The 25,232-nt window shown below is 44.6% G+C and overlaps 1 protein-coding gene across 1 annotated transcript in view; it reads left to right on the plus strand.

The window, feature by feature from the left end:
- Positions 1 to 1,081: 1,081 nt before the first annotated feature.
- The window catches only part of LOC115459329 (ATP-dependent DNA helicase DDX11-like), a gene marked incomplete at its 5' end in the record, with an annotated part of 77,502 nt that continues 53,351 nt past the window's right edge, over positions 1,082 to 25,232 (plus strand). The window contains 3 exons of the mRNA XM_030189169.1: positions 1,082 to 1,149; positions 10,379 to 10,417; positions 25,093 to 25,213. Coding sequence (XP_030045029.1) covers positions 1,082 to 1,149; positions 10,379 to 10,417; positions 25,093 to 25,213 — 228 coding nt within the window. The remainder of the gene's footprint in view (positions 1,150 to 10,378; positions 10,418 to 25,092; positions 25,214 to 25,232) is intronic.

The raw sequence follows: 25,232 nt of genomic DNA on the forward strand, positions 1-25,232 counted from the left end.
ATTTGGATATATCTGAAATGTGTGATGGGGTGGGTGTAGGTTGGTGGGGGTCTTGGTTAAGTTGAGGGCTGTTTTATTTCATTCTGTGTAAACATATTGATTGTTTATATTATATATATATCAATAAAAATGTTTGGAACTAAGTGAATTAAACAGAGCTAACTCATTTATTATTATTATTAACATTTGTATAGTGCTACCAGATGCACGCAGCACTGAACACATGACATAGAGAGAGACAGTCCCTGCTCAACAGAGCTTACAATCTAAAAATACAGACAGACAAGACAATTAAGGGCGAGGGAAGTACTGGGTGAGAAGGAGCAAGGGGAGACAATTGAGTAGTAGCTAGGAGCTAAAAGCAGTGGTGAAAAGGTGGGTCTTTAGCATAGATTTGAAAACAGGTAGAGATGGAGCTAGACGTACAGGCTCAGGAAGTCTATTCCAGGCATAAGGTGCCGTGAGAGAAAAGGAACGAAGCCTGGAGTTAGCAGTGGAGGAGAAGGGGGCGACAAGAGATTTGTCCAGTGAGCGGAGTTCACGGGGAGGAATGTAGGGAGAAATGAGAGTGGAGAGGTAATGGGGAGCTGTAGAATGGATGCATTTAAAGGTCAGTAAGAGGAGTTTAAATTGTATGCAGAAGCGGACAGGGAGCCAGTGAAGTGACTTGAGGAGTGGGCTAGTGTGGGTATAACGATTTTGGCGGAAAATAAGTCGAGCTGCAGAATTTTGGACAGATTGGAGAGGAGAGAGATGGCTGAGAGGAAGACCAGTGAGAAGTAAATTGCAATAATCCAAACGAGAGGTGAGAAGGGTTTGAACAAGGGTTCTGGTAGCGTATTCAGAAATAAAACCAGCTCTTCAAATCTCTTAAAATTTTTCATAGCATTGAATTTGACAAAATTCAGTTGGTGGCTTATTCCACAATTTTGGTCTTAATGTTCCAAATATGCATTTATATGTAACCTATAATTAATATGCATAGCTAATGAGAATAGCTTATGTTAATTTAAGAAGAGCATGTATAACAGTGGTATGACAGATCAGATCTTTCAAATAAGTGTTTGTTTTCCTTCCTCAGGGACAAAGCTACAATCCATCAATGACTTTCTGTTTGAAAGTCAAATCGACAATATCAATCTCTTCAAGGTATTGCTCTTTTTGTACTCTAGAAAGGAGAATAAGAAGGAATGGTATGGTATGTATCTGTTGACAGGTTTAGATGTGCTGTCTTGGGTTTTTTCAAGAAGTGAGAATTAAAGCAGTAGTGGTTAGTGCCTATGATTATTATAACATTTGTTTATTATATTATTCTTTCAAAAATCTGGAATGATAGGAGATAAATACCATATGACCTATCCAGTCTGCTCATCCATACCATCTAATATCCCTTCTTCTCTCTGAGATCCTCTGTTTGCTTGAATTGAACTACAGTCTTCATCTCAATCATCTCCACTGGGGGACTGTTCCACACACCTATCACCGTTTCCGTAAAGAAGTATTTCCTAAGATTATTCCTGAATCTATTCCCTTTCACTTTCATCCTATGCCCCCACAATCTAGAGAAACTTTCCTCCTGTCATTTATGTTTTGGTGGTATTTAAATGTCTCTATCATACCTCCCCATCTGCCTTTCTTTTACAAAGTATACATATTGAGATCTTTAAGGCTGTCCTCCTACACTTTATGATGACCACTGACCATTTTAATAGCTGCCTCTGGATCAACTCCTTCCTGTTTATATCTTTTTGAAGGTACAGTCTCCAGAATTGTACACAGTACTCTAAATGGGGTCTCACCAGGGACTCTTAGCAGAGCTTGCCTTTCAACTAGCTGCATTAAATTCTCAGGCAGCAATTTCTTCTTCCGTTATATGATGCCCTAACATGGCTGTGCCACATGAACATTATCTTAACCACAACATCACTTTTGTATTTGTTCACACCGGAGTCTGCAAACGCCTCTCCGGTACTACGTAAGCCACATTGAGCCTACAAATAGGTGGGAAAATGTGAGATACAAATGTAACAATAATTAAATAAATAAATTTGTAGCCAGGGCTCCTTTATAGTGGATTCAACAATTGTCCACGTTGGACACGCCTCCAGACCTTCTCCCTACCCTAGAGGCTGGGTTGTCCTATTTGTCACACTCTTTATGATATTCTCCGAGCGTCAGCTAAGGGCAGTGCTTTTTTTGTAGAAAAAAAGGTGCCGGTACTCATTACGGGTGGGGTCACCACATGGCTCCACCCCTATGATAGCCACACCCACATTAGTCACACCCCTTATACCAGCCATGGCGCATATAAACAGACATCATTGAAAATATTATACTAGTATAGGAGAAAAAAAATAACGTGATTTTTTTTCATTATAAATAATTTCTGTAAGCTGTTACAGCTCCAGTATACCCAGTGCAAAATAAGTCAGCAGATGTAAATTCTCAAATTGGACATATTTCAAACACTAAAATGAAAGTAAAATGATTTTTCTTACCTTTGTTGTCTGGTGACTTTGTTTTTCTATCCATATTGGTCCCAGTCTCTGATTCTGCTGCTCTCTGTTCCCTTAACTCCATTTCCAGGGCTTCTTTTCCATTTATTTCTTTACTTTCCTCCTTTCTTCTTCATTTTTGCCATGCATCCATAAGTAAAAGCTGGATCCTCTTCCATGGAATTGACTGGAGGAGGTATAACGTGGATCTAGCTTTTGCCTGTTTTCTCCATCCATGTGCAGTTTTTCTCTTTCTTCCCTTTCCCTCATCTCCATCCATGTGCATCTTCTTCTTTTTTATTTCCTCCCCTCCATCCATGTCCAGCATTTCTCCTCTCCCTCCCCTGTGTCCATATCCTGTATAATAAAAAGCACTTCCAACATTCTGAAGCCGAGAAAGTGAAGCTTGAAGCATCCGTACTCTCTCTATCTATCTGTACTTCCGGTTCGTCACAAGCAGAAGTGACCAACCACACGAGGTTTCTCGGCTTCAGAATGTTGGAGGTGCATTCTGTTAAATAGGATTGCTCAGTTCCTTGAAGCACAGCCAGAGCTCAGCGTCCTGCACAGTAACGCTCAGCTGCCTCTCCTTGGGGTCTCCTTTTTCGCTGCCCACTGTGAGAGTGCAGGTGAAAGGGGATCCGGGAAGGCACGAAGAAAGGGGGTACAGGGAGCCGGGGAATCCCAACGGGGCAGATTTCATGTGCACAACACCCACATTCAGAAAGCTGGGCTACCGGAGGCAGAGAGGTTGGCTGGGTTAAGGAAGAAGGGGAGGAACTACCAGTCCCAGAATCCTTCTCTTCCCCACCCGGCTGTGCAAGAGTTAGGGGAGGAGATAGAAGATTGGGAAATGGTCTCTGAGGAAGGTGATGAGGGCCAGCTGGAGAGATTGGAGGGGGGGAAGTTGAAGAGGAGGATAAAATGGAGATTACTGAAGGACTAGGGGAGGAACAGATGGAGATTGGAGCCCTGGCTCAAACCCAAAAAGCTGCTGTAAGAGGGTGGCTAGCTGTACTTTGGAGAGACTGGTGGAAGACCGGAGGAGAGAGGCTGAGGCACTGGGGGAAATCTCTACTAAAGAGGAAACAGGTGCAGCCTGTGGGAGAGAAAGAGAGCTGGGCACAATTGAAACCCAGCCTGAACCAGGTGGGAATAAAGCTGTGTAACCGTGCTGTAAGAAGGTGCAAGAAAGACTGTGTAAACTGTTTCATACTAAAAAGGTCTGGGCTGCAACCTACCAAGCTATTTGGTTTTTTCCCTCTGATAATGTACTGTTCCCTAAGTGAAGTCATCTGAGCTAAAGTGAAGTGAAGTTATATGGACTATTTTTGAACCTGAGTTTGAAGTTATATGGACTGTTTTTGAACCTGAATTTGACTGTGTTGAACCTGAATTGTGCTCTGGGCTGCTAGCCTAAACACCTGGAGTGAAGGGTGTTTTGTTGATTTGAAGCAAGAAAATAAAAGCTCTTACATATAAACATTGGGCTTTGAATGTGCCTCTGTGAAAGGAACGGAGGGAGGAGGAAGTCCTGGGAGTTCACAGGGCCTGGAGCCAAGGCTCAGAGGAGCCAGATTGCTGTGGAGTGAAGGCAACAGTCGTGTGGAGGAAGAGGCAGCTAAGCAGGGTCGAGCCTGGCTGGGTCCTGGATGGGCGACCCAGCTACACCACCTGCAATTCGCTCTCACAGCGCTGATCAGCTGATCGACACGGCACTGAGGCAGACTCTTCCCGCTGCCAGCGCCACTCTCCATGGGTCCAGCCCTCATTCTCTCGCCACGCAAAACACCACAACAACGCACATGCGCGGAGCCAAGTACACCTTCACAACTCACTCTCCATGGCACCAGAGAGACAGGGAGGGAGGTACTGACACCAGAGAGAGAGAGAGGGAGGGAGGGAGGGGCCTGACACCAGAGAGAGAGGGAGGGAGAGAGAGAGAGAGGGAGGGAGGGAGAGGGGGCCTGACACCAGAGAGAGGGGGGAGGTATGTCACACACACACACACACACCACACTATCTCTCACACAGTGTCTTTCTCTCTCTCACACACTCTATGTCTCACACTGTATCACATTCACTGTGTGTCACACAGTCACTCACACACTCTCTTGGTCTCATACACTCGGTCTCACAGAGTTTGTGTCTCACACACACTGTATCTGTGTGAAACACACTCTCACACTCACTGTCTCTCACATACGCACATGCACACACTCTCATTCTCACACACACACTTGCACCCAGACTCACTCTCTCTGTCACACACACACACTCGCACATTCACTCTCTCTCTCTCTCACAGTCACTCTCACATACACTCTCTCAAACATACACACTCCGAGGAAAGCCTTGCTAGCGCCCGTTTCATTTGTGTCAGAAACGGGCATTTTTTTACTAGTAAAGCAATAATTCTCTCTCCCCTCTCCTCCATCCAAGTCCAGCATTTCTCCTCTCTCCCCGCCAACCCCTCCATCCATCCATGTCCAGCAATTCTCCTCTCTCCCCTCCCATCCATGTGCATCTCCTTCCTCTCTTCCCTCCCCTCCATCCATGTCCAGTATGTCTCCTCCTTCCCTGTCCTCCCCTGCCATCCATGTCCAGTGATTCTTCTCTGGCCCCTGTCCTCCCCTGCCATTCATTCCCAGCGATTCTCCTCTGCCCCCTGTCCTCCCCTGCCATCCATGCCCAGCGATTCTTCTCTGCCCCCTGTCCTCCCCTGTCATCCATGTCCAGCGATTCTTCTCTGCCCCCTGTCCTCCCCTGCCATCCATGTCCAGCGATTCTCCTCTATCCCCTGCCCTCACCTCCCATCCATGTCCAGCAATTCTCTCTTCCCTGCCCTTCCCTTCCATCCATGTCCAGCAATTCTCTCTTCCCTGCCCTCCATTTCCATCCCATCCATGTCCAGCAATTCTTTCATCCCTGCCGTCTCCTCCCATCGATGTCCAGCAATTCTCTCTTCCCTCCCCTCCCATCCCATCAATGTCCAGACATTTCTCTTCCCTGCCCTTCCTTTCATCCCATCCCATCCATGTCCAGCAATTCTCTCTCTCCCCTCCATGTCCAGCAATTCTCTCATCCCTGCCATCCCCTCCCATCGATGTCCAGCAATTATCTCTTCCCTCCCATCCCATCGATGTCCAGCAATTCTCTTTCCTGCCCTCCCCTCTTATGAAGTCCAGCAATTCTCCTCTCTCCCCTGCCCTCCCCTCTCCCATGTCCAGCGATTCTTCTTCACCCAGCCCATCCTCCTCGTCCACTGCCTGCCAGCATCGGACTCAGCAGCGTGAACGGTGCAGGCAGCGATTGAGAGAGGCTGGCAGTGTCGGAGCTTCCCTCTGCGAGTCCCGCCTATGCGGAAATAGGAAGTTGAAACAATGTAGGCGGGACTCGCAGAGGGAAGCTCCATCGCTGCCAGCCTCTCTCAATTGCTGCCTGCACCGTTCATGCTGCCGAGTCCGACGTAGCAAGTAGGGGAGTGAGGGGAAGGGTGCAGGACTCGCCGGGGGGGGGGGGGGGGGAAGGTGCCGGTGTGCCGTACTGGTGCATACCGGCACAAAAAAAGCACTGGCTATGGGTATGGCCTTGGCTGTTTCAGCGCAATGCTGGCTATGGTTGAGGCATTGGGCAGCTGATGTAGCATCTAAATCTCATCTGGCGAAGTTGCCCTTTTGGTGGGAACTACTCTTTGGTGCAGATTTGGAGAAGATTGTTAAAGGACCTGGGAGATTCCAAGGTTCAGCGGCTATCTGAGGACAAGCCTAAGCCTCATCTCCAGGGGCTAAGTCTCATTTTCGAGAAGCATGGATGGATAGACCAGGGAATGCTAGTGCTTCCGCTCAAAAACCTTGCTTTCCTCAGACTCGGTCTTTCTTTTGAGGAGGTAAGAAGCCCGTTTTGCTTCCTCAAGAACCTTGCCCTCTTAGCCCTCACAGTGATGGGGTCGAGGTTTACTCGTATGTAGACATAGGTGGGCGTCTATCCCACTTCCACAAGGAGTGGACCACCATTACTGCAGACCAGTAGATCATCAATATTCTCCATGGCTACAACTAGAGTTTTCAAAGCCACTTTCAGATTTTTTCATGCTGTCCCCTTGCAGCAGCTCTGCAAAAAGTCTGCAGTACCTTAACCTCTTTAAGGCAACTGGGGGCCATTCAGCCCATTTGTTGTCCCAGCGAAAAAAAACTCTCTTCACCCAGTTCTGGATTTCAGAAGGGTGAATGAGTTTCTCAGAGTGCTGCACTTCCGCATGGAGACTCTTTGTTCTGTCATAGCCTCGGTCTAGCCAGGTGAGTTTCTCACTTCATTGGACCTCAAGGAGGCTTATTTTCATATCCCAATTTGGCCTCCTCATAGGAAATTTCTCTGGTTTGCGATCCTGGAGATCATTTTCAATTCAAGGCCATACCTTTTGGCCTCGTCTCACTGCACCTCGCCGGCAAGGGATCCAAGTACATCCTTACCTGGACAATTGGCTAATTCGGGCACCTTCTTATCAAGAGAGCCTTCACAGTACACACAGTTCTTTCTGCACTGGGTTGGGAGTGTACATCAGTACCCAGGTGGGGAAGGTTTTCCTGCCTCAGCATTGTCAACTCTAGCTCAAACAGCAAATTCCCAGGCTTCTCTCAGTTTCCTGTCTGCAGTCGTGGGATTATACTCAGGTTCTCGGTTCTAAGGCGAAGTTCCACATGCAGCCCCTACAATCGTCCCTGTTGAGCTACTGTCTCCAGTTTTGGGGACTTACAACCAACTGGTGCTGTGAACGCCTCAAGCCAGACGGAGTCTGACTTGGTGGCTTCTTCCTGCGCACAATCAGGCGGGGTTGCTCTTATAGACTCCCAGTTGGTGTGTTCTCACCTCTAGTGCCAGCCTCTTCGGATGGGGAACCACTCTGCACAGGGCCACTGGTCGAGAGTGGAGGCTTCCTAGTCCATCAACAGGTTGGAACTTCAAGCTGTCTGGAATGCTCTACTAGTCTTTGCGCCTCTTCTTCGTGAGAGGCCGGTGTGCTTTCGGACAAAGTCACAGCCATGTCTTACATCAACAGACAAGGAGAAACAAAGAGTGTATCTGTAGCCCAGGAGGAGTGTCTTCTTTTTCAGTGGGTGGAATTGAACATTCTGATTTCAGCGTTTTGCATGGTGGGTTCACTGAACTTGCAAACAGATTTCCTCAGCAGAGTGTCTCTGGACCCGGGGGAATGGCAACTGTCAAAAATTGCATTTCACCTCATTTCCACACAGTGGGGCCTTTCGGTTCTGGATCTCATGGCATCCAGACTCAATGTGCAAGTACATAGGTTCTACAGCTGCTTCAGTGAGAAAGACTCCCTAGGAATGGGTGCACTGGTACAACCTTGGCCATCGGATGGCTTCCTTTACGTATTTCCTCCATGGCCTTTTGTGAGAAGGATGTTGCTCAGGATTGCAAGTCATCCCGGGAAAGGTTGTTCTTGGTATGCGGACCTCATCCATCTTCAAATTGCTCCTCGGTTGACGCTTCTTCCACAGACAGGCATGTTGCACCAAGGTACAGTACTTATGGAGGATCCTTCCCGGTTTGGTCTTACGGCCTGGCTCTTGAGAGGGTACTATTTAGGAAGAAGGGTTTTCTGGATGATGTTATTACTACCTCGCTGCAAACCTGAAAGTGGTCCATTTCTTCTTCTTATGCTAGTGTGGAGAATGTTTGAGGACTGGTCTGCACAGGATGGGGTTTCTCCATTTCGTGCTTCCTTGTCTCTAATTTTATCCTTCCTTCAGGAGGGATTCAAAAAAGGCTTGGCAAGGTTCAGGTGGCAGCATTGGCGTGTCATAAAGACAAGATACAGAATGCCTCATTGGCTGCTCAACCTGATATAGTGCGATTCCTCAAGGGAGTCATTCATCTGCGTCCCCCTCTTCACAGTATTTGTCCTCCATGGAGTGTTAAAGTGATTCTTAAGGCTCTTCAGTGGTTCCCCTTTGAACCCCTTTGTTTGGTATCTGTCAAGGATCTTACTTTAAAGGCAGTATTTCTAGTTGCTATTTTGTTGGCATGGAGAGTTTCAGAGTTTCAAGCTCTCTCTTGCAGGGATCCCTTTCTCTGCTTTTCTGACTCGGGAGTTTCTATATAGACAGTTCTGTCCTGTTTGCCAGAGATTGTATCTCCTTTTCGTGTTGATCAGACTGTTTTTCTTCCTTCTTTTTCCAGGGAGGTCTGTTCTGCAGAATATGTTTCCCTGCGATTGTTGGATGTGAATCGCGTCCTTATGTGCTATCTTACTGCTACCAACAATTTCAGGCTGTCTGATCATCCAAGTTCCTGTCATCAGTTTTGAAATTCTCAGAAACAAATATGCCTCCTGTACAAAAAATATATCATTTAACTTTACCTAAAGCAGATGGGGAGAAGCTGGAAGATGATAGAGGGTTTAAAAAAAAGGTTTGGACAAGCTCCTGGAGGAAAAGTCCATAGACTGCTATTGAGATAGAAATGGGGAAGCCACTGCTTGCCCCCAGGATTGGTAGCATGGAATGTTGCTACAAATTGGGTTTCTGCCAGGTACTTGTGATCTGGATTGGCCACTGTTGGAAGGAGAATACTGGGCTAGATAGACCATTGGTCTGACCCAGTATGGCCATTCTTATGCTCTTATGTTAGATGTCTCTGGGCTCTTGGAAACTTCAGAAATGTCTGGTAGATTCTATATTGAGACTGTATTATAGATTGAGCAATGTTTATTTTTTTGTGAGAGGGGTGTTTGTTTTTCCAGATGGACACAACTTAGACATAAGAAGCTTTTTTGACTTTTTGTCAATCCTTTATCGAATAAGGAGCTTCCTTTCACTTACATTTTCATTGTAAATGCTTTGTTTCTTCTCAGGGTAATGATATTTTTTATGAACCTATGCAATTGCAGTTTTTTCTTGAGGGAAAAGGTGCCTCCAGAACAATTCCAACTACTCCTTAGTTATTTGGTCCCTGTTAATGTATTAGCAGTAGGTTAATTACTCTTATTACTTTTTGCTCATTTTCTTTAATTGTTCTAGCTTCTCTTGGATATTAATTCTTGGTCCTCTTTCTCTTTGTGGACTGTAGTGTGTGCCTTTTCTTTTTTTCCAAACCGTGTTTGGTTTCCTTTTGTTATTATTGCTGGTCCTTCAATGTGTTTGTCTTTGAATTGTATTGTTTTAAATGCAAATTAAAAAAAAAAAAAAGAAAATAGTCTTTATTTTCTAGCTAAATTTCCTGGTGGTTGGTATTCATCGCGGCACTCAGTGTTTTGCTGACCACCATCGTTATGTCTGGAAATTCAACTCTGGGGCAATGTCCGGGCTTCAGCATTAAAGTTCTGGGTTTGCGCAGCCGGCTAAACATAGCTGGTTAAGTGCGATAGTCCGTGCTTCACTGGCTATGGAGCATTGCATAATGATAAGACTGGCTTTTATGCGGGTTCCTGGGGTGCTTAATGCTGAATTTCGGTACTTAACTGACTGACTCCGCCCCAGAACACCCCCAAAATTGCCGGTTAACTTGTTAAGTGCTGCTGAAAATGATTAGTTAGCCCTGAACAATCGATTTTTAACCAGCCAGGAGCCATTTCTGGCTGGTTAAATTGCTTTGCATATCAACCCACTCTTTTTTTTAATGGTCTCTCTTTTTAAACTTAATCCTCTGTGCTTATCCTATGCCTTCTTAAATTCTAATACTATTGCTGTGATCACCACACCACCACTACCTCCATTTTACCTAACATTACTAAGCGATTGGAAAGTAAGATATCCAGAAATACATATGCTGCTCATATCTGCCAGTGAATTGAGGTAGGAGATGGTATAGGAGCTTGATTGGATCGATATTCTGAATGTTTATCTCTCTTCCTATTTCAGATTCAGCGATATTGTGCAAAAAGCATGATCAGCAGAAAGGTAATGCAGTGCCAGCTTTCCTTGGGTATTTTCAGTGGAACAGTTGCAGTTATGTTCATGTTGTCCAATAGTGGGCATTGGTGTGAGGGTAATTTTGTGGGCAACTTGAGTTATCCACAAAATTAGTGAATCCATTCTGACAGTTTTGTAACTGAGTTTCTAAGCAAGAAAGGCACACAGGTACATATGTTGTGTTTATTTAATAAAGGCAGCTTGTTCCTGTGTAAAGAGCCTCCCTGAGAGCTCCTGCACAAAGTTACACCTGCTACAAGGCAAGGGTAACTTTGCATGTATGTGCCAGTAAGAACTGGTGAATATCTATGTTTATCAAATATGCATTTAAGCATAGTATTGTCCCTATTCCCCCTTTCATTTATTTTATTTATTATTTATTAGGATTTATGTACTTTTTGAAAGAATTCACTCAAGGTGGTGTATAGTAAGAATAAATCAAACGTAAGTGATAGACAATACAAAGTATTGCATAGTACACTACTTACAATGTCAACACAATTTGTAATAGAACATTTTAATTGACATTGAAGGGTTTAAGCAAAGATGGAACATAGATAAGAGAGTAAAAAGAGTCAGAAAAAGGTGACTTAATTTAAATAAAGTTGCACATGAGGTCAGGGAGATGATAAAATGTTACCTCAGCTAGGGTAGAAGTGGATAAACGTGTCCTGCTGCAGTATTTGCAGCCCATGTCACTCCTTGTGTATGTGAGTTAGACTAACAAGTTAGTTACTTTTTCCATTAAAGGCCTGGTTGAAGAGCCAACTTTTACCTGCTTCCTGAAGTAGGTATACTTTTATGTTAAGCGGAGCCTTTCAGGGAGTGCTTTCCAGATCGTGGGGACTACTCGGAGAAGGCTCGCTTGCAGTGTAATGTCTTTTGGAGAGGGTGTGGTTAGGATACCCCTTGGGGAGGACCTTAGTGTCCTTGGAGGTGTGTAGAGGTTCATCCTGTTCTTCAGGTACTCAGTGCCATTTCCTTTAAGGGCCTTGAAGATCAGACATAGAATACCTACATGTATATCACATAAAAATAGGTGCTATGTTGTCTGAATGGGTTCAGGAAGGGTTTTAGTTTCTGTCTTGCACAAGTTGCATTGGGTGTTGGAAGAAGGTCAATCGGCCTTGTATGGTGATGTTTAATATTGCTTCAGCCTTTGACTCTGTAGATCATGAAATATTTATGACCCAATGAGAGTTTTGGAGTGGGTGAGCCAATTTTGAGCTGGTTTGAGTCTTTCTTGTGCCATCATATGCAAAAGGTAACAACGAAAACCATGTATTCCCAGTGGTTTGAGTTAAAGTTGCGGGGGGCCAAAAACCACGTTTGTTTTTCACAGTGAGCCCACTTTGGCTACATTGCGTCCTATCATCGATATACCAGACAGCAAGCAGTCAGAACCAGTAAGCTGTGCTGCACACCTGCACCGGGTACACTTTGTTTCATTTGACTGCCAGAGTTTGATTGTGACCCTTGAAGCAGACAGCTGCGTCCACTGAAACATGGACCATTTCAGGTCCATAATTCTGGTGCTTTTATTAAAGAACTTGGAAGTTCTTCTCCGTGGTCGGTCGTCATTTGCGTCTTCCTCTACTACTACTTGGTTCCTACACACAGAAACATACACATATACACAAGAACTGAAACATGCAAGCATTCACACACACGCACGCATGCACACAGGGCTGGATTAAGGCATAGGAAAGATTAGAGATGCCCTATTACTTATGCTGAGTACTCAAGAGGCTAGGAATGGCAACTGTTTGTTTTTGTTTTCAGGATTTTACAGATTTGTCTTAAAGCTAAAATGATAGCTAAAGTGTTAGGATATTTTTCAGAGATTAGCCCTCGTAACAGCTTTCCAATCCTCCCCCTTTCCATTACAGAGACTGGTACGGTTCATCGAATGAGAAGGCTGTTCTAGTGAAAGGACGGAGGGGCTGTACTGCAAGTGCTGTGGGGTATACTGATGGGCCGATGTTCCGAACCTAATGTCGGCACTAGAGCCGATTAGCACCGGCGTTAATCTGCACAGAACGTTTAGAGGGCTGTAGCGTGAGAAACAACGTGCACACAAAAGATTAGCTCAAATAGTATTTATAAATAGTCAAACAGATGTTAATGAGGTTATTTCCCATTCCCTCCCCAGTGCTCTTAGCTTGGAGAGGAGATAACTGGGGGAAATATGATGGAGGTCTATAGAGTGGTGAGTGGAGTGGAACAGGTGGACGTGAGTCGCTTGTTTACTCTTTCCAGGGATGCTAGGACTAGGGGCATGCAGTGGGGCTGCTGGTAGTGGATTTGGAATGAATCAGAGAAGGTTTTTCTTCACTCGTCGTGTAATTTGGCTCTGGAATTTGTTGCCAGAGAATGTAGTGAAAGCAGTTGGCTTGGCAGGGTTTGAAAGGGGTTTGGATGGCTTCCTAAGGGAAAAGTCCATGGACCATTGTTGGAGTGGACCTGGAGAAAATCCACTGCTTATTTCTAGGATAAGCAGCATATGGGGTATATTGTGCTTTTTTGGGATCTTGGGGTACTTGTGACCTAGATTGGCCACTATTGGGAACAGGATGCTGGGCTTGATGGACCTTCGGTCTGTCCCAGTATGGCAAAATTTATTTCTTATGTACTTATGTAGCTCACAGTGCACAAACAAAGTTGCTCTACTGCTGGAAACCTAATGCCAACTCGGAGCTGGTGGGATGTTTGAAGAGAGAATTTCCAATGATTTTTCTCCTTAAAATTTGCTGGTCTTGATTGAATTTGGAAGCAGAAGGAAACCCTTGGAAGCCTTCAAGTGCTGGGAGTGAGAAACCTGAGCGAGTCCAAGCAAAGCCAAAAATGAAAACGCACCTTGGTGCCTGTTTTCTGTGCTTAAATATAAGCCTTCAGTGGAAAAACAAATTTGAAAGGCACAGAGGAATGGCGCCAATGTATACTTGTGGGTTTGCCTGCTCCATGTGCACAAGAGCTGCACTTACCATGAAACTCTTGTGCGCATGTGCCAGGCACATTCCTCCCCTTTACTTTTGGTCTTGCAGTGTGCATATTTGCATACAATTAATATTGAGCATTGGGGAGCTATTTTTCTGTGCTGTTCGCTGTAGCACCAGAATTCTCAGCATCGGCTCATGAGTTCTGCTTGAAGAGAGCCTGTGAAACCATTGATGGGCAGATGATCGAAAGCCCCATGCTGTTCCAAACAGTGCTCTAAAAATAGCGCTGGAACAGCGCGGGGCTTTACCACCCCTATGATCAGAGAGAATAGCATCAAATTTAAGCATGCTAATCTCTCTGATCATAGGGTAGAAGTGTGGGAGGATTGTGCCTGAGCGCATCCTGCATTTGTTTGACAAGTCTGGGCTGTCAAAAGCCCAGACCTGTCAAACACAGGGGCTGGAGGTCCAGGACTACCAGAACCCAAGCAAAACAGGGGTCAGAGGTCTGGTGGACCTCAGGTCACCCTGACCCCCCCCCCCAACACAAGTCCGGGAGGGCTGGAGATCCGGTGGGTCTGCAGCCCCCCCCAACCCACCCCTAGCATCCCCTCAAATGTCCCTGGTGGCCCAGTGGGCTGCGGGTCAATACCCCTCTGATGGTCTAGCAGCCCTTCCCCACCCCCTACCTTCATTGGAGAAGGGAGATGGCCTCCTCTTTCTTCGGAGCCGCCTCGAAAATGGCGGCGCCCTGCCCAGAAAAACTCCCTTATGTGGTGTGGAGCCCCGCCCAGCGCATCCCAGGATGCACTGGGCAGAGCTGGGCGCTGCCATTTTCGAGGCGGTGCCGATGGAAGAGAAGGGAGGCCCCTCCTTCCAACGAAGGGCCGCTAGACCACCAGGTGGGGGGATTGACCTATGGCCCACCAGGGACATCTGAGGGGATGTTATGGAGGGCTGGAGACCCCTGAACCTGTATCGGGGGAGGGTTGGGGGACCAGAGGTCCACCGGGACCTCCAGTCCCCGTGTCACTGGGGAGAGGGTCGGGGCTGCTACATTGGAAGGAATGGGGGGCCAGCTAGCATTCAAATGCATGCTGGACAGGACTCATTATTCCTCTCCAATGGTCTGCAAACCCTAATGCCAGCTCCAAGCTCTTGTAGGGTTTGCTGCGGACAGTGCGCCAATGTTTGGCACGCTGCAAGCTGATCATTGGGGAGGAATACATTTAGCATGCATTTGCATGCTACTTGAACTAGAGCCCTGTTTTGCATGCATTTGCATATTAGTTGCATTCAGAGCTCATGAGCGCGTTGTTTCACGCGCTTGGGGGCTTTGATCATGGGGCGGGTAGCAAATGCAGGGCTAGTTAACAAGCTCTAGCGCCTGCGTTTGCTACTGATTTTCGGCCCTATGAGTATCCTGGGCAGGAAGGAGGGTGTTGAGAAGGAGTAGGAATGTAAGAAGAGTGGGGAGAATGTAAGGTGCTAAATAAATTTACATCATGGTGGCAAAGCTGTTTGGGAAAAGGACAATGACTGAATGAGCACATGAGCATGACTGAATGAGCACAGCACCAGAAGAGAGAATGTGTGTATGTCTGTCTGAAAAGTTTAAACAAATGTAAATAGAACAAATAAGCAATGTATACGTTATTTTTCATATATTGCTGAATGAAACATAAATAGTTGGATGAAGGCATGGACGAATGAAGGTGCGGATGTTTATAAAAAAATCTATAAGCAAAGGAATTTGAAGCATTTTTAAAAATTGTTTTCCATGTTTGATTTTGATATTGCTTTGACACTGTTTTTGCATTTTATTTGTTTGAAATATTTTTATTGTAACATGACAGCAAGAGAACAATTACACATATTTTCAGGTCACAGATACCTTCTGACACCCCCCCCCCCCCATCCATACTGAGAGATTCCAAGAGTGACTACAAACATTTTCTCCCTTAAACCCACCCCTTCCCTCCCCTCCCCCCACCCCTGTGCTGCATGGATGCCTGACCGTCCTTCAATGGAATATCGATTTCTAGCAGCAGGCTGCAGCGTAGAACCAAAGCGCTCCCAACAGTGGCGAAAACGTTTGCCTGAGGACAAGGAGGCCTCTGAAAAATTCTGAGCCTCCATAACCAGCAAAGAAGTCATTTGTGTCCACCAAAACGAAAAAGTAGGGGTCGAGGGCTCCCTCCACTGTTGCAAAATAGTCTTTTTTGCCATCAGCATTAGTCTCCAGAAAACGTCTGAGGCCCGGGAGCGTGGGTGTCGGTAATTGATAGTCTTCAAACGTAATCTGGGAGCCCTTATGGAGGGTGCATCCCCACAGTGCCTCAGACTTCCGCAACACTTTTGCCCAAAAGCCCTGTATTCTGGGACATATCCAGAGCATATGGCCCAGTGAGGTTGGGGTACCCAGGCACCGTGGGCACTCTTCCGAGTTCGCAAATCCTGCCTTGTGTGCTTGTCGCAGCGAGATGTAGAGCCTCAAAAGAAATTTGTACTGTAATTCCCACAGTTGGGCATTGCAGGTGGTTCTTTATATCTGGTACAAGCAGGTTTGGATGTGCTGGCTGGTCAGTTGTGTTGACAAGTCTCAGTTCCAATTCCTAGCCAGCCATGCATAATCCAACTCTGATGAAGACTCTTGCAGATACTTGTGATGAAAGGCCAAAGGCACCAAGTTCTGAGAGTTCAATGTGAATGCTTTGCTCAGTGTCTCCTGAACATCTTCGCACAAGCTGTTCACATAATGCAATGGTTGAAAATGGGCAAAAGAGTCTGTGGGGAGCAGTTGATAACGAGTGCTCAGCACCTCAAAGGGTTGCAGTTTCCCATCTTCCGTAAGCAGCTGGAACAGGTACTGAATCCCCAGAGTCTCCCAATGAGCAAACACCATGAATCAGTTCCTGCAGGAAAGTCTGGGTTGTGTCTGATTTCCAAAAAAGGAGTCGCCGCTGCCTCCAGAATGCTCGTGCTGCTTGAATAGACAGGTTATAACATAGCTGTGTTGGGGAGCGCTTCAGTATTGTGTGTATCTGCCAGCTAAAATGGGATCTGCAAAAAAGGTTAAGCTCCAGTCCAGATAAAGAAAAGTCATTTACATTCCTATACCAGTCATTAATATGCCTCATTGTGCAAGCTACTGTTAGGTGTCTTAAATTTAACAGGCCTATCCCCCATGTGATTTGGGCTTCTGCAAAATTGATATGGGTAGCCGGGCCCTCTTCCCCTTCCACAGATATACCTGCAACATTTTGTTCAGTGCTTTTTTATCCCTAACCCACAAGAACAGGGGTAACATCTGAAAAACGTACAACCACTTCGGGGCCCAGATCATATTGAAGAGTGCTATGCTCCCCAGCAATGAGACTGGGTAGGCTCGCCACAGGTTGAGGGTCTTCTAAAGGGAGCTCACCAAGGGATGAATGTTGCAGGCATATAACGTGGGCAAATTGTTTGGAATAATAACACCCAGATATTTGATCCAGCCGTCCACCCAGGAAAATGGGAAGTCCCCGTGCCACGAGCATTGTATGTGGGAGAAGAAGGAAGGGCCACAGACTTAGTAAAGTTCAATTTGAACCCTGAAAGAGTGCCATAGTCAGAGATCAATCGGATTAAATGAGGGATGGAGGTTTGGGGGTTCGTGAGAGTTAACAATAAGTCATCTGCATAGGCCATAACTTTGATCTCTTTATGTTGTATTGTGACCCCCTCCAGTGCTGCGGAGTTACTTAGGGTTCCGAGAAGCGGTTCAAGCGTGAGAAGGAACAATAGGGGGGAAGAGGGCACCCCTGTCTCTTACCACGAAGGATGGGAAACGAGTCAGTGCGGTGCCCATTAACTGGCAGAGCTGCTCTTGGGTCTGTGTACAGTGCCGACACTGCCCTAAAGTACCAGCCCGAGACCCCTAAATAAGTGAGGGTGTCAAACAAGAATTGCCAGTGTACTCTATCAAATGCTCGCTCAGCATCCAAGCTAGTCACCACCAGAGGAATCTCTTTCCATTGACAGAGGGAGAGGGCCATCAATAACTTGCGAATATTACGTACAGACTGACGCCCTTTAACAAAGCCAACTTGGTCCGGGTGAATGTACTCTGGCAGCCCCTCTGCCAATCTGTTAGTCAATATCTTAGATAGTATTTTGACGTCTACATTTATAAGTGAGATTGGGCGATAATTCCCGGGCACATCCCTGGGATGGTCTGGCTTAGGCAGGAGGCAGATTAATGCCGTGTTTTCATGTCTCGGAAATCCCTGTGTTTCAATCACCTCTTGAAGATAGTCTACAAGAGGGCCCAGTATCTGAGTCTGCATCATCTTATAAAACTCTCCTGTGAAACCATATGGGCATGGAGCCAAGTTTGATTTTAAGCCTTTAATCACTTTTTGCTCTTCCTTAGCAGCGAGCGGTGCATTGAGAGCATTCACAAAGTCTCTTGGAAATCTGGCCAACCCTGACCTCTCTAAGTATGCTTCGATGTCGGACGGTGCCACCCCCGTCGTCTCAGGACTAGCATACAATTCCTGAAAATGGGTTACAAAAGTCTCTGCCATCTCTTTCAAATTGGATGTGACCCGCCCCGAAGAGGTCTTTATAGCTGGTATGTGCCGCCCCCCCCCCCCCCCCCCCCCCACTACCTGACCACCTTAGTGAGCAGTGCGCCCATTTTATTCCCAAATTTAAAGAATTTCCGCTGTGCTCGTAATAGCAACTGTGAGGTGTGTTCGTGAATGTGGGAGTTCAAGGCTACCCTAGTGGCCTGTAGAGTGTCAAAAGTGGTGTCAGAGGGGCAGGCCACGTAGAACCGTTTTGCTGCCCTTAGTTTCCGCTCCAATGTTACTATATCATGCGCTAATTGTTTTTTGCGGGCACTAACATATGCGATGATATGGCCCCTTAGTATGGCTTTACCCGTAGGCCAAAACAATACGGGGTCAGTCATATGCTCTTGATTATGCCGAACATATTCATCCCATTGTCGTATGTAGGCTAGGAAGTCTCTGGAGTGATACAAATACGAGGGAAAACGCCACCCCGAGTTTTGTTGCGCAGCTGGGGCCACCTCCACCTTCACCCATATCAGGGCATGGTCAGAGATCTCCTCCAGGCCAATCACCGCTGACACTACCTGGGGAAACAGGCCGCTACTCACAAATAAGTAATCCAGACAAGAAAGGGACTGGTATGCCCAAGAGGTGTGCGTGCAATTGCACTCCTTGGGGTGTAAAAGCCTCCATGGATCTAGCAGGCCTAAAGCCCTGCACAACCCTTGTAATTCACCTTCACCCCGCCCCATTCGAGCATGTGGTACCCTAGAGCGATCTAGCTCTGGGTCTAATACCATTTTCATGTCCCCCGCAACTATCAGTGGGTTGGTTGTGTATTTAAGGCATTCTTTTAGGAGGAAACTGCAAAAAGATGGTTCCCGAAGGACTGGGCCTTATACCCCAAACAGCACCCGTTCCCTGCCATGTAAATTCAACATTATCCCGATGTATCGGCCCTTGTCATCTTGAAACAGTTGTTTAGCTGTGCACTGTAGGGATTTATGTAGTAATATGGCTACACCTTGCCTCCCCACAGAGGGGGAGCAGAAAACCTGCCCCACCTACTGGTGTTGCAGTTTGGAATGCTCTGCCCTCAACAACCTGGTCTCCTGTAGACACACTATGTCCGCTTTATGGCGTTTTAGGGCCCCCAGGATTTTAGCTCTCTTTACTGGGGAAGTAATGCCCCCACATTCCAAGATATATATCTAACGTGTCTCGTTTTCTGGGTGGCCGTCATCTAGGGGTCACAAGTCTTGAAAATTTACAAAGTCCTCATTCAGCATACATCACCAGGCGCCCAGCCTCACCCAGTGGTGTCCCCGCATCCCCCACACACACACCATGTACGCAGCCACATTCCAATCTACGAAATCTAGCCGTAGTCCCTCCGCTCCCATGCAGCACCCCACTTTCCCCATAACTCCCAATCTCCCTTACCTGTCCCACCACCCCCCTCCCTCCCATCCCCATCTATTCCCAAAACAATTCCCACCACATGCATGTGATGAAAATAGGAGATTCACTCTGATGTTATGGCGTCCCGCACCCCAATCTGGTATAACAGCCTGCCAACAGTAATCTGTACATTTAGTTACTATACTTATCAGTCCAGATCCTGCCCAGATGCTCAAGTAGTGAGGGTCGCAGTCTCCCGAAAGTCATTTAAACATTGCTGTGCTGCCTTAGGTGAATCAAATGCCTTCCTGATGGAATATCTTTAACAATGCTGGGTAAGAAACATAAAGCGGGGCTTTGAGCTTGCGTAGTTCCGAGCAAAGGGGAGAGAAACGGCGTCTTTTCTCCTGCAACGCCACCGAGTAATCTTGATAAATCTGTACTGAAGCTCTATTATATTTGAGAATATCTCGTTTTTGCTGAAAGCCTCGTAGGATCTCTTGTTTGTGTATATAGTTGTGCACTTTCACCAACACCGCCCAAGGCTTGTTCCCTCCTTCACGCATACGGCCCACCCGGTGTGCTCTTTCCAGGCAGAGAGGGCCCATACTCTCCGACAACGCAAATTCTGTGCGGAGCCACCGCTCCAACAGCTCTAGAAGGTTCCGGTCCGGTAGGGATTCAGGTAGGCCAATCACGCTCAAATTACTTCTCCATGACCGATTCTCTAAATCGTCTATTTGAGCTTCCAAGGTTTAAACTTATTTCTCCAGTTGCTCCATTTTTTTTGTAGTCTCTGTCTTCACGTCTTCTGCCGCCGAATCTCTTTCCTCCAGCTCCGTGGTTCTTTTGTTCGTGTCCACCAACATCGATTCTACTTTAATGAGCTGGTCAGAGAGCTTGTTCAAGCGTGGTTCTAGAGCACGACCTAGGCTTCTGTGATTTATTGTAGCTGCGTTGCTGAGAATGCCAAGGCCTCGGAGTGCTCAGCCTGTACCATCTTGTCTTCACAGGTGCGGAGCTTTTCACGCTCGGGCTTTTGGTATTTTGCAGGCATTTTGCTCGCAGGTGTCACCAGAAATCTGTCCATCCACTGCCTTGGGGTTTCAGCATGAAGACTTCTGAAGCGGCTTCTAAAAACGATGATCGGGGTGCGGGAACCCCAGAGAGGAATGAGCGCCCGTCCGCTCCTCTCAGCATATCATGTGGACCCCTCTGTTTTTGCATTTTAATTTTCAGTGAAGATTTGGGGCTGATAAATGACATCAAAATGAGCAGGATTTCATTTTGCCTCTGTACTAGGTGATATTGCTCCATGTCTGATGGTCCTTTTCTTATACATACATTGATATATATTGTTGAAGTGGATATTATTTACTTATTATTTTTTGCTTATATTCATCTCGCACCTGAGTTTTGTTTGCATTGGAAGTGTTTCTGTCAGAAAAGTAACATGTATGTTGCATGTTTGTGTCTGAAAATTCAGTGAATGCATATGTGTGTTTGCATGTCAGCATGAACGGGTGTTTTTGAAGAGTGAGAGTGTATCTGTGTGTGTGCGTAAGTGAAGAACACGAGAGTACATGTGTGCATATGTTTAAAGTCTTGCTATACCATTCCTGTTGATATGTGATCAAAGTGGTTTACAATAATAAGATTAGATATGAGACAAAAAATTTAAGAATTCCTCCTCTTCTTCAAACCTCAGGGAAAGCCATAAAAAAACTGTTTTAAAATCAGTCTTAAATTTCTTAAAACTAATCTGAGTCCAAAGGTGCAAAGGAAGGGCATTCCCTAATAAAAGGCAGCATGCCTACTAGAATCCAATCTGGCAATATAAAGAAAAGGAATAGTTAACTGATTTGATCTTGATGCAAACTCCTTGCCAGAACACATAGAATCACAAAATTATATGAGTGAAATGTGAGAAGGACAATTCTAGAGCTGTGCATCTGCATATATGCAGGTAAAAGTAGCAAGTAAGTGCCTTAAGCATTATTCTGTTAGGGTGCATGTAAGCGCTATAACACATAACTGCAAGGGAGCTAACATGTGGGAGGAGAATGGGCAAGATTGGGCATGTCCCCCACTGCATAATTTACAGAATAATTTGTTGCATGCACCCTTACTATGGGCTTCTTTTTCAAAGCTGCCCTACCGATTCTCGGTGTGGCGAATGAGAGAAAGCCCATGTAGTTCCTATGGGCTTCCTATCATTTGCCGATGCTAGTGCGACTTTTTTAAAAGAAGCCATAAGTTTAGAGAGCAGATCCAAATCCAATATATAAAATGATGCCTTTATTTAAAAATACCCAACATGGTCCACTTTTTGCCCATGCATGGACTCATCAGGGGTTACAATACTAAAAATTGCCAAACAAAAAAGAAATGTAAAACATACAAGGATAAAATAGTGTATAACGCATATCACATAAAATGTATGGGATCCATTTAATAACTGATGTGCACAATGTATATGTAAAACATACCAGCTACAAAGAGTTTCATGCAATCAATTCAAAACATAAAAACTAAATATCAAATGAATAGACAGGTGCTGTGTAAAACATAACCCCCCCCCCCCCCCAAACTGATTAAATAAATAATTAAATAACAACATAAATAATTCAAGCATTCTGAGTGGTGTGCTCTCTATGAGTCTAAAATAGATTTTAAAGTACTGCTAGAGTGCATAGTGCATGCGACATGTGCATTAAATTATTTAAAAAAAGAAGAAAACCAAATAGCACAACTATAAAAGACCAACAGAAAAATCATTGTCAAGGCTTTAACCAAAGGTTTTACAACCTCTCATATCAAAACAAATTGAGTAATAAATCAATAGATAACAGAATTACTCATATTTTACATTTAAACCTTACTGATTTTAAAAGAGTTGCTTAGCACCTTCATAATTTAAAACTTTCCTTGAAAATAATGCTAGTAGACAGCAATAATTACTACTCTAAGGAATTAAAACATAAGCCAAAACGATCAATTTAAAACCAACAGGTTTATAAAACATAGGATCAAAGCCGTGTAAGTTTACAAATTGTAAGACTATAAAAGTGCATCATTAAACACTATTGAGCTAAAGGACATGAAAAATATTTAACATTAAAAAAATATACCTACTAAAAAACTGTTTTCTTCACAGCTGTGACAATGCGCTCATTAACCACTGCTCTCTCAGTTTCTGGAAGATATATTGTAAAGCTGAGTATCTTATTCCAGATAGGTGTGTAACTGTAATAACAAATGTCATAATCACGAACCATATATATATATATTATTTTAAACTCCTTTTAACTTACCAGCTTGTAGCACTTCTAAGCACAGGCTGTTTCCTTCACAGCTGCAGCAGTGCACATACTGGTTTCTGCTCTACCACTGCTCACACAGTTCCTAAAAATTATATTGAGAAACTGAACATCTTTCTACAAACCTTTTTCCAGTAAGTATGTAGCTTAACAGCAAGAGTCATAATCACAAAAAAAATCTCTTAAAAGCAATAAATAAACCTACCAGCTTGAAGCACAACTATGCACAGGCTGTTTCCTTCACAGGTGCAGCATTTAGGGCCTCTTTTACTAAACTGTGGTAGCGATTCCCGTGTGGAAAATGCGAGTCAGCCCATTCAAATTGAATGGGCTGCGTTGCATTTTATGATCTGGACATCACTGGCATGATTTAGTAAAAGAGGCCCTTAGAGAGCAGTGCCTCATGGGCAGCATATATCCAATGGTTAGCAACAATGCACACATTAACCATTGATAACAGTTTCTAAAAATGAAATTGTGAAGCTGAGCATCCTATTTACTAAAAACTTTTCCCTATAGGTATGTAGCTTAACAACAAAAGTCAAAATCACAAAAAATCTTTTCAAAGCAGTAAGAAAAAAAACAAAACAAAACCTTGCCAGCTTGAACCATAACTAGGCACAGGCTATCTCCTTTAGAAGTTCAGCAGTGCACACACTAGTATCTACTTGAACAGCATTTAGAGAACAGTGCCTCCTGGGAAGCAATAGACCAATTAGAATGCTTAAGAATATGCACAAGGTGAAAGTAAACCTTCTAAGCACTGTAAATATAAGAATATTCAAAAATATGAAAAAACAGAACCAGTCACATAAAAATCATCAAAAATCTAATAGAAACAGATAATATACAAAAGAGCATATGAACAAATCAAAACTGAATCATAAAACAATGGTATCAAATTACAGAACATAGTCTAGACATAAAAGATAAATTAAATTAAAGCTACAGACATGCTAGAAGTTCATATGCCCACAGTTACTCCAGGTCTATGGCTGGTGTAACTCTGGGCATGTAAATATTAGAGACACTGATGCCGACTTAGGGCAGTATTCTGTAACAAAATTTGGATGCCTGGCTCCCCATGCCTAAAAGGAGGCACTCATTTATAGAATTACCCCTTTTATGGGTTAGAATTAGTATTTTGAATTTAATTCACATACACCTTCAAGAGCAGCTTCTATCACTTGCGACAACTATGCTGCACTTCTTCTTACATTGAGAAGGCAAGCCTTGTCTCAGTTGTGCCATGTTATGCCATTATAACATCAAGACTAGATTATTGTAATGCACTCTACAGTGGTCTGACTGCAAAGGGTCTGCTCCAGCTCCAATTGATTCAGAATGCTGCACCAAGGCTAGTATAAGGTTGTAAGTGATGTGACCACATTACACCATTTCTGCGAAACCTTCACTGGCTACTAGTACAATACATGGCCAAATTTAACTCTGACCTTCAAGGCCCTTAAAGGAAATGACCCAGAGTACTTGAAGAACAGGAACTCCCTCCACACACCTCCAAGATCACTAAGGTCCTCCCAAGGAGTATCCCTAACCCCCACCTCCCCCACTTACAGTGATGCTGGCTGCACATACTATAGCAGGACTTGTTTACCCACTCCTACCCTATCTGATAATATTCAAGAACCTTTCTGACCTCATTTGCAACTTTTGTCAGTTATTGCTGATAAATCTAACAGTTTCAGAGCAACATCTTTTCTTGTACCCCAACTCAATCTTGTATCATTTTTTAACATGCTGAAGAAGAGCAGGCCTCCATATTGGTTTAGATCAAGATTCTTTTCAAATTGCACATTTGCATTTCAAGCTAAATTTTATCTGTACAGAAAGTAGGTGAGTATGACTGTAGGTAGTTTATACCTGCAACAATTTTTAAAGAAAAAGTAAAAAAATAAATACAGGCTGTTTCATTATGGATAGTATGCAAGCTGCCTCCACTCGAAGCATTTTTATAACAGGACATCTCTGTCAAAGTTCATAAAAAGTGCCTGTTTGACGCTTGTGTGCCTTCTTAAAATTTGCACCCAGAATCAGCCTTAGTAGTGCAAAAATCCCACAAATTTACGCTTGCTCCAAAGAAGGTGTAAATGTTTGTGTGTACTCGTGTATTTTATAAAATAAAATGTATCTTGTAGTTCCAATCCAGCCCTACTCAAATTATGCCCCCAGGAAGGCCTACACTTGGCATGCATGTAAATACAAGTAATCTTTGAGCACATACTTATAAAATTGCACATTCAAATGTCAGTATATAAGTAATTTTTCACATGTAAAACATATGAAAAAAGCTTTGTAAAATTTCCCCCCCACCCCCCCAATGTACAAAGTGAACTACAGATAGCTATCCAGACATTTTAGAAAATATGGACTGAGCCACCCATCAAAAAAGAGAAACATTTCTGTTATGTTTTTTGGTTTGAAAGCTGTTTGGCTTTTTGGAAAAATACGGAGAAACTGCTATTGTACAGACCAACAAGGAAAATCAGAAGACTGCGGGATTTCATCGCTTTTTGCAAGGTCTGCATCAGAAGACTGGTGAAGAAAGTGAGTTTGAGTATGACGT

Source organism: Microcaecilia unicolor, unplaced genomic scaffold (genome assembly GCF_901765095.1).
Source record: "Microcaecilia unicolor unplaced genomic scaffold, aMicUni1.1, whole genome shotgun sequence".
Classification (NCBI taxonomy): domain Eukaryota; kingdom Metazoa; phylum Chordata; class Amphibia; order Gymnophiona; family Siphonopidae; genus Microcaecilia; species Microcaecilia unicolor.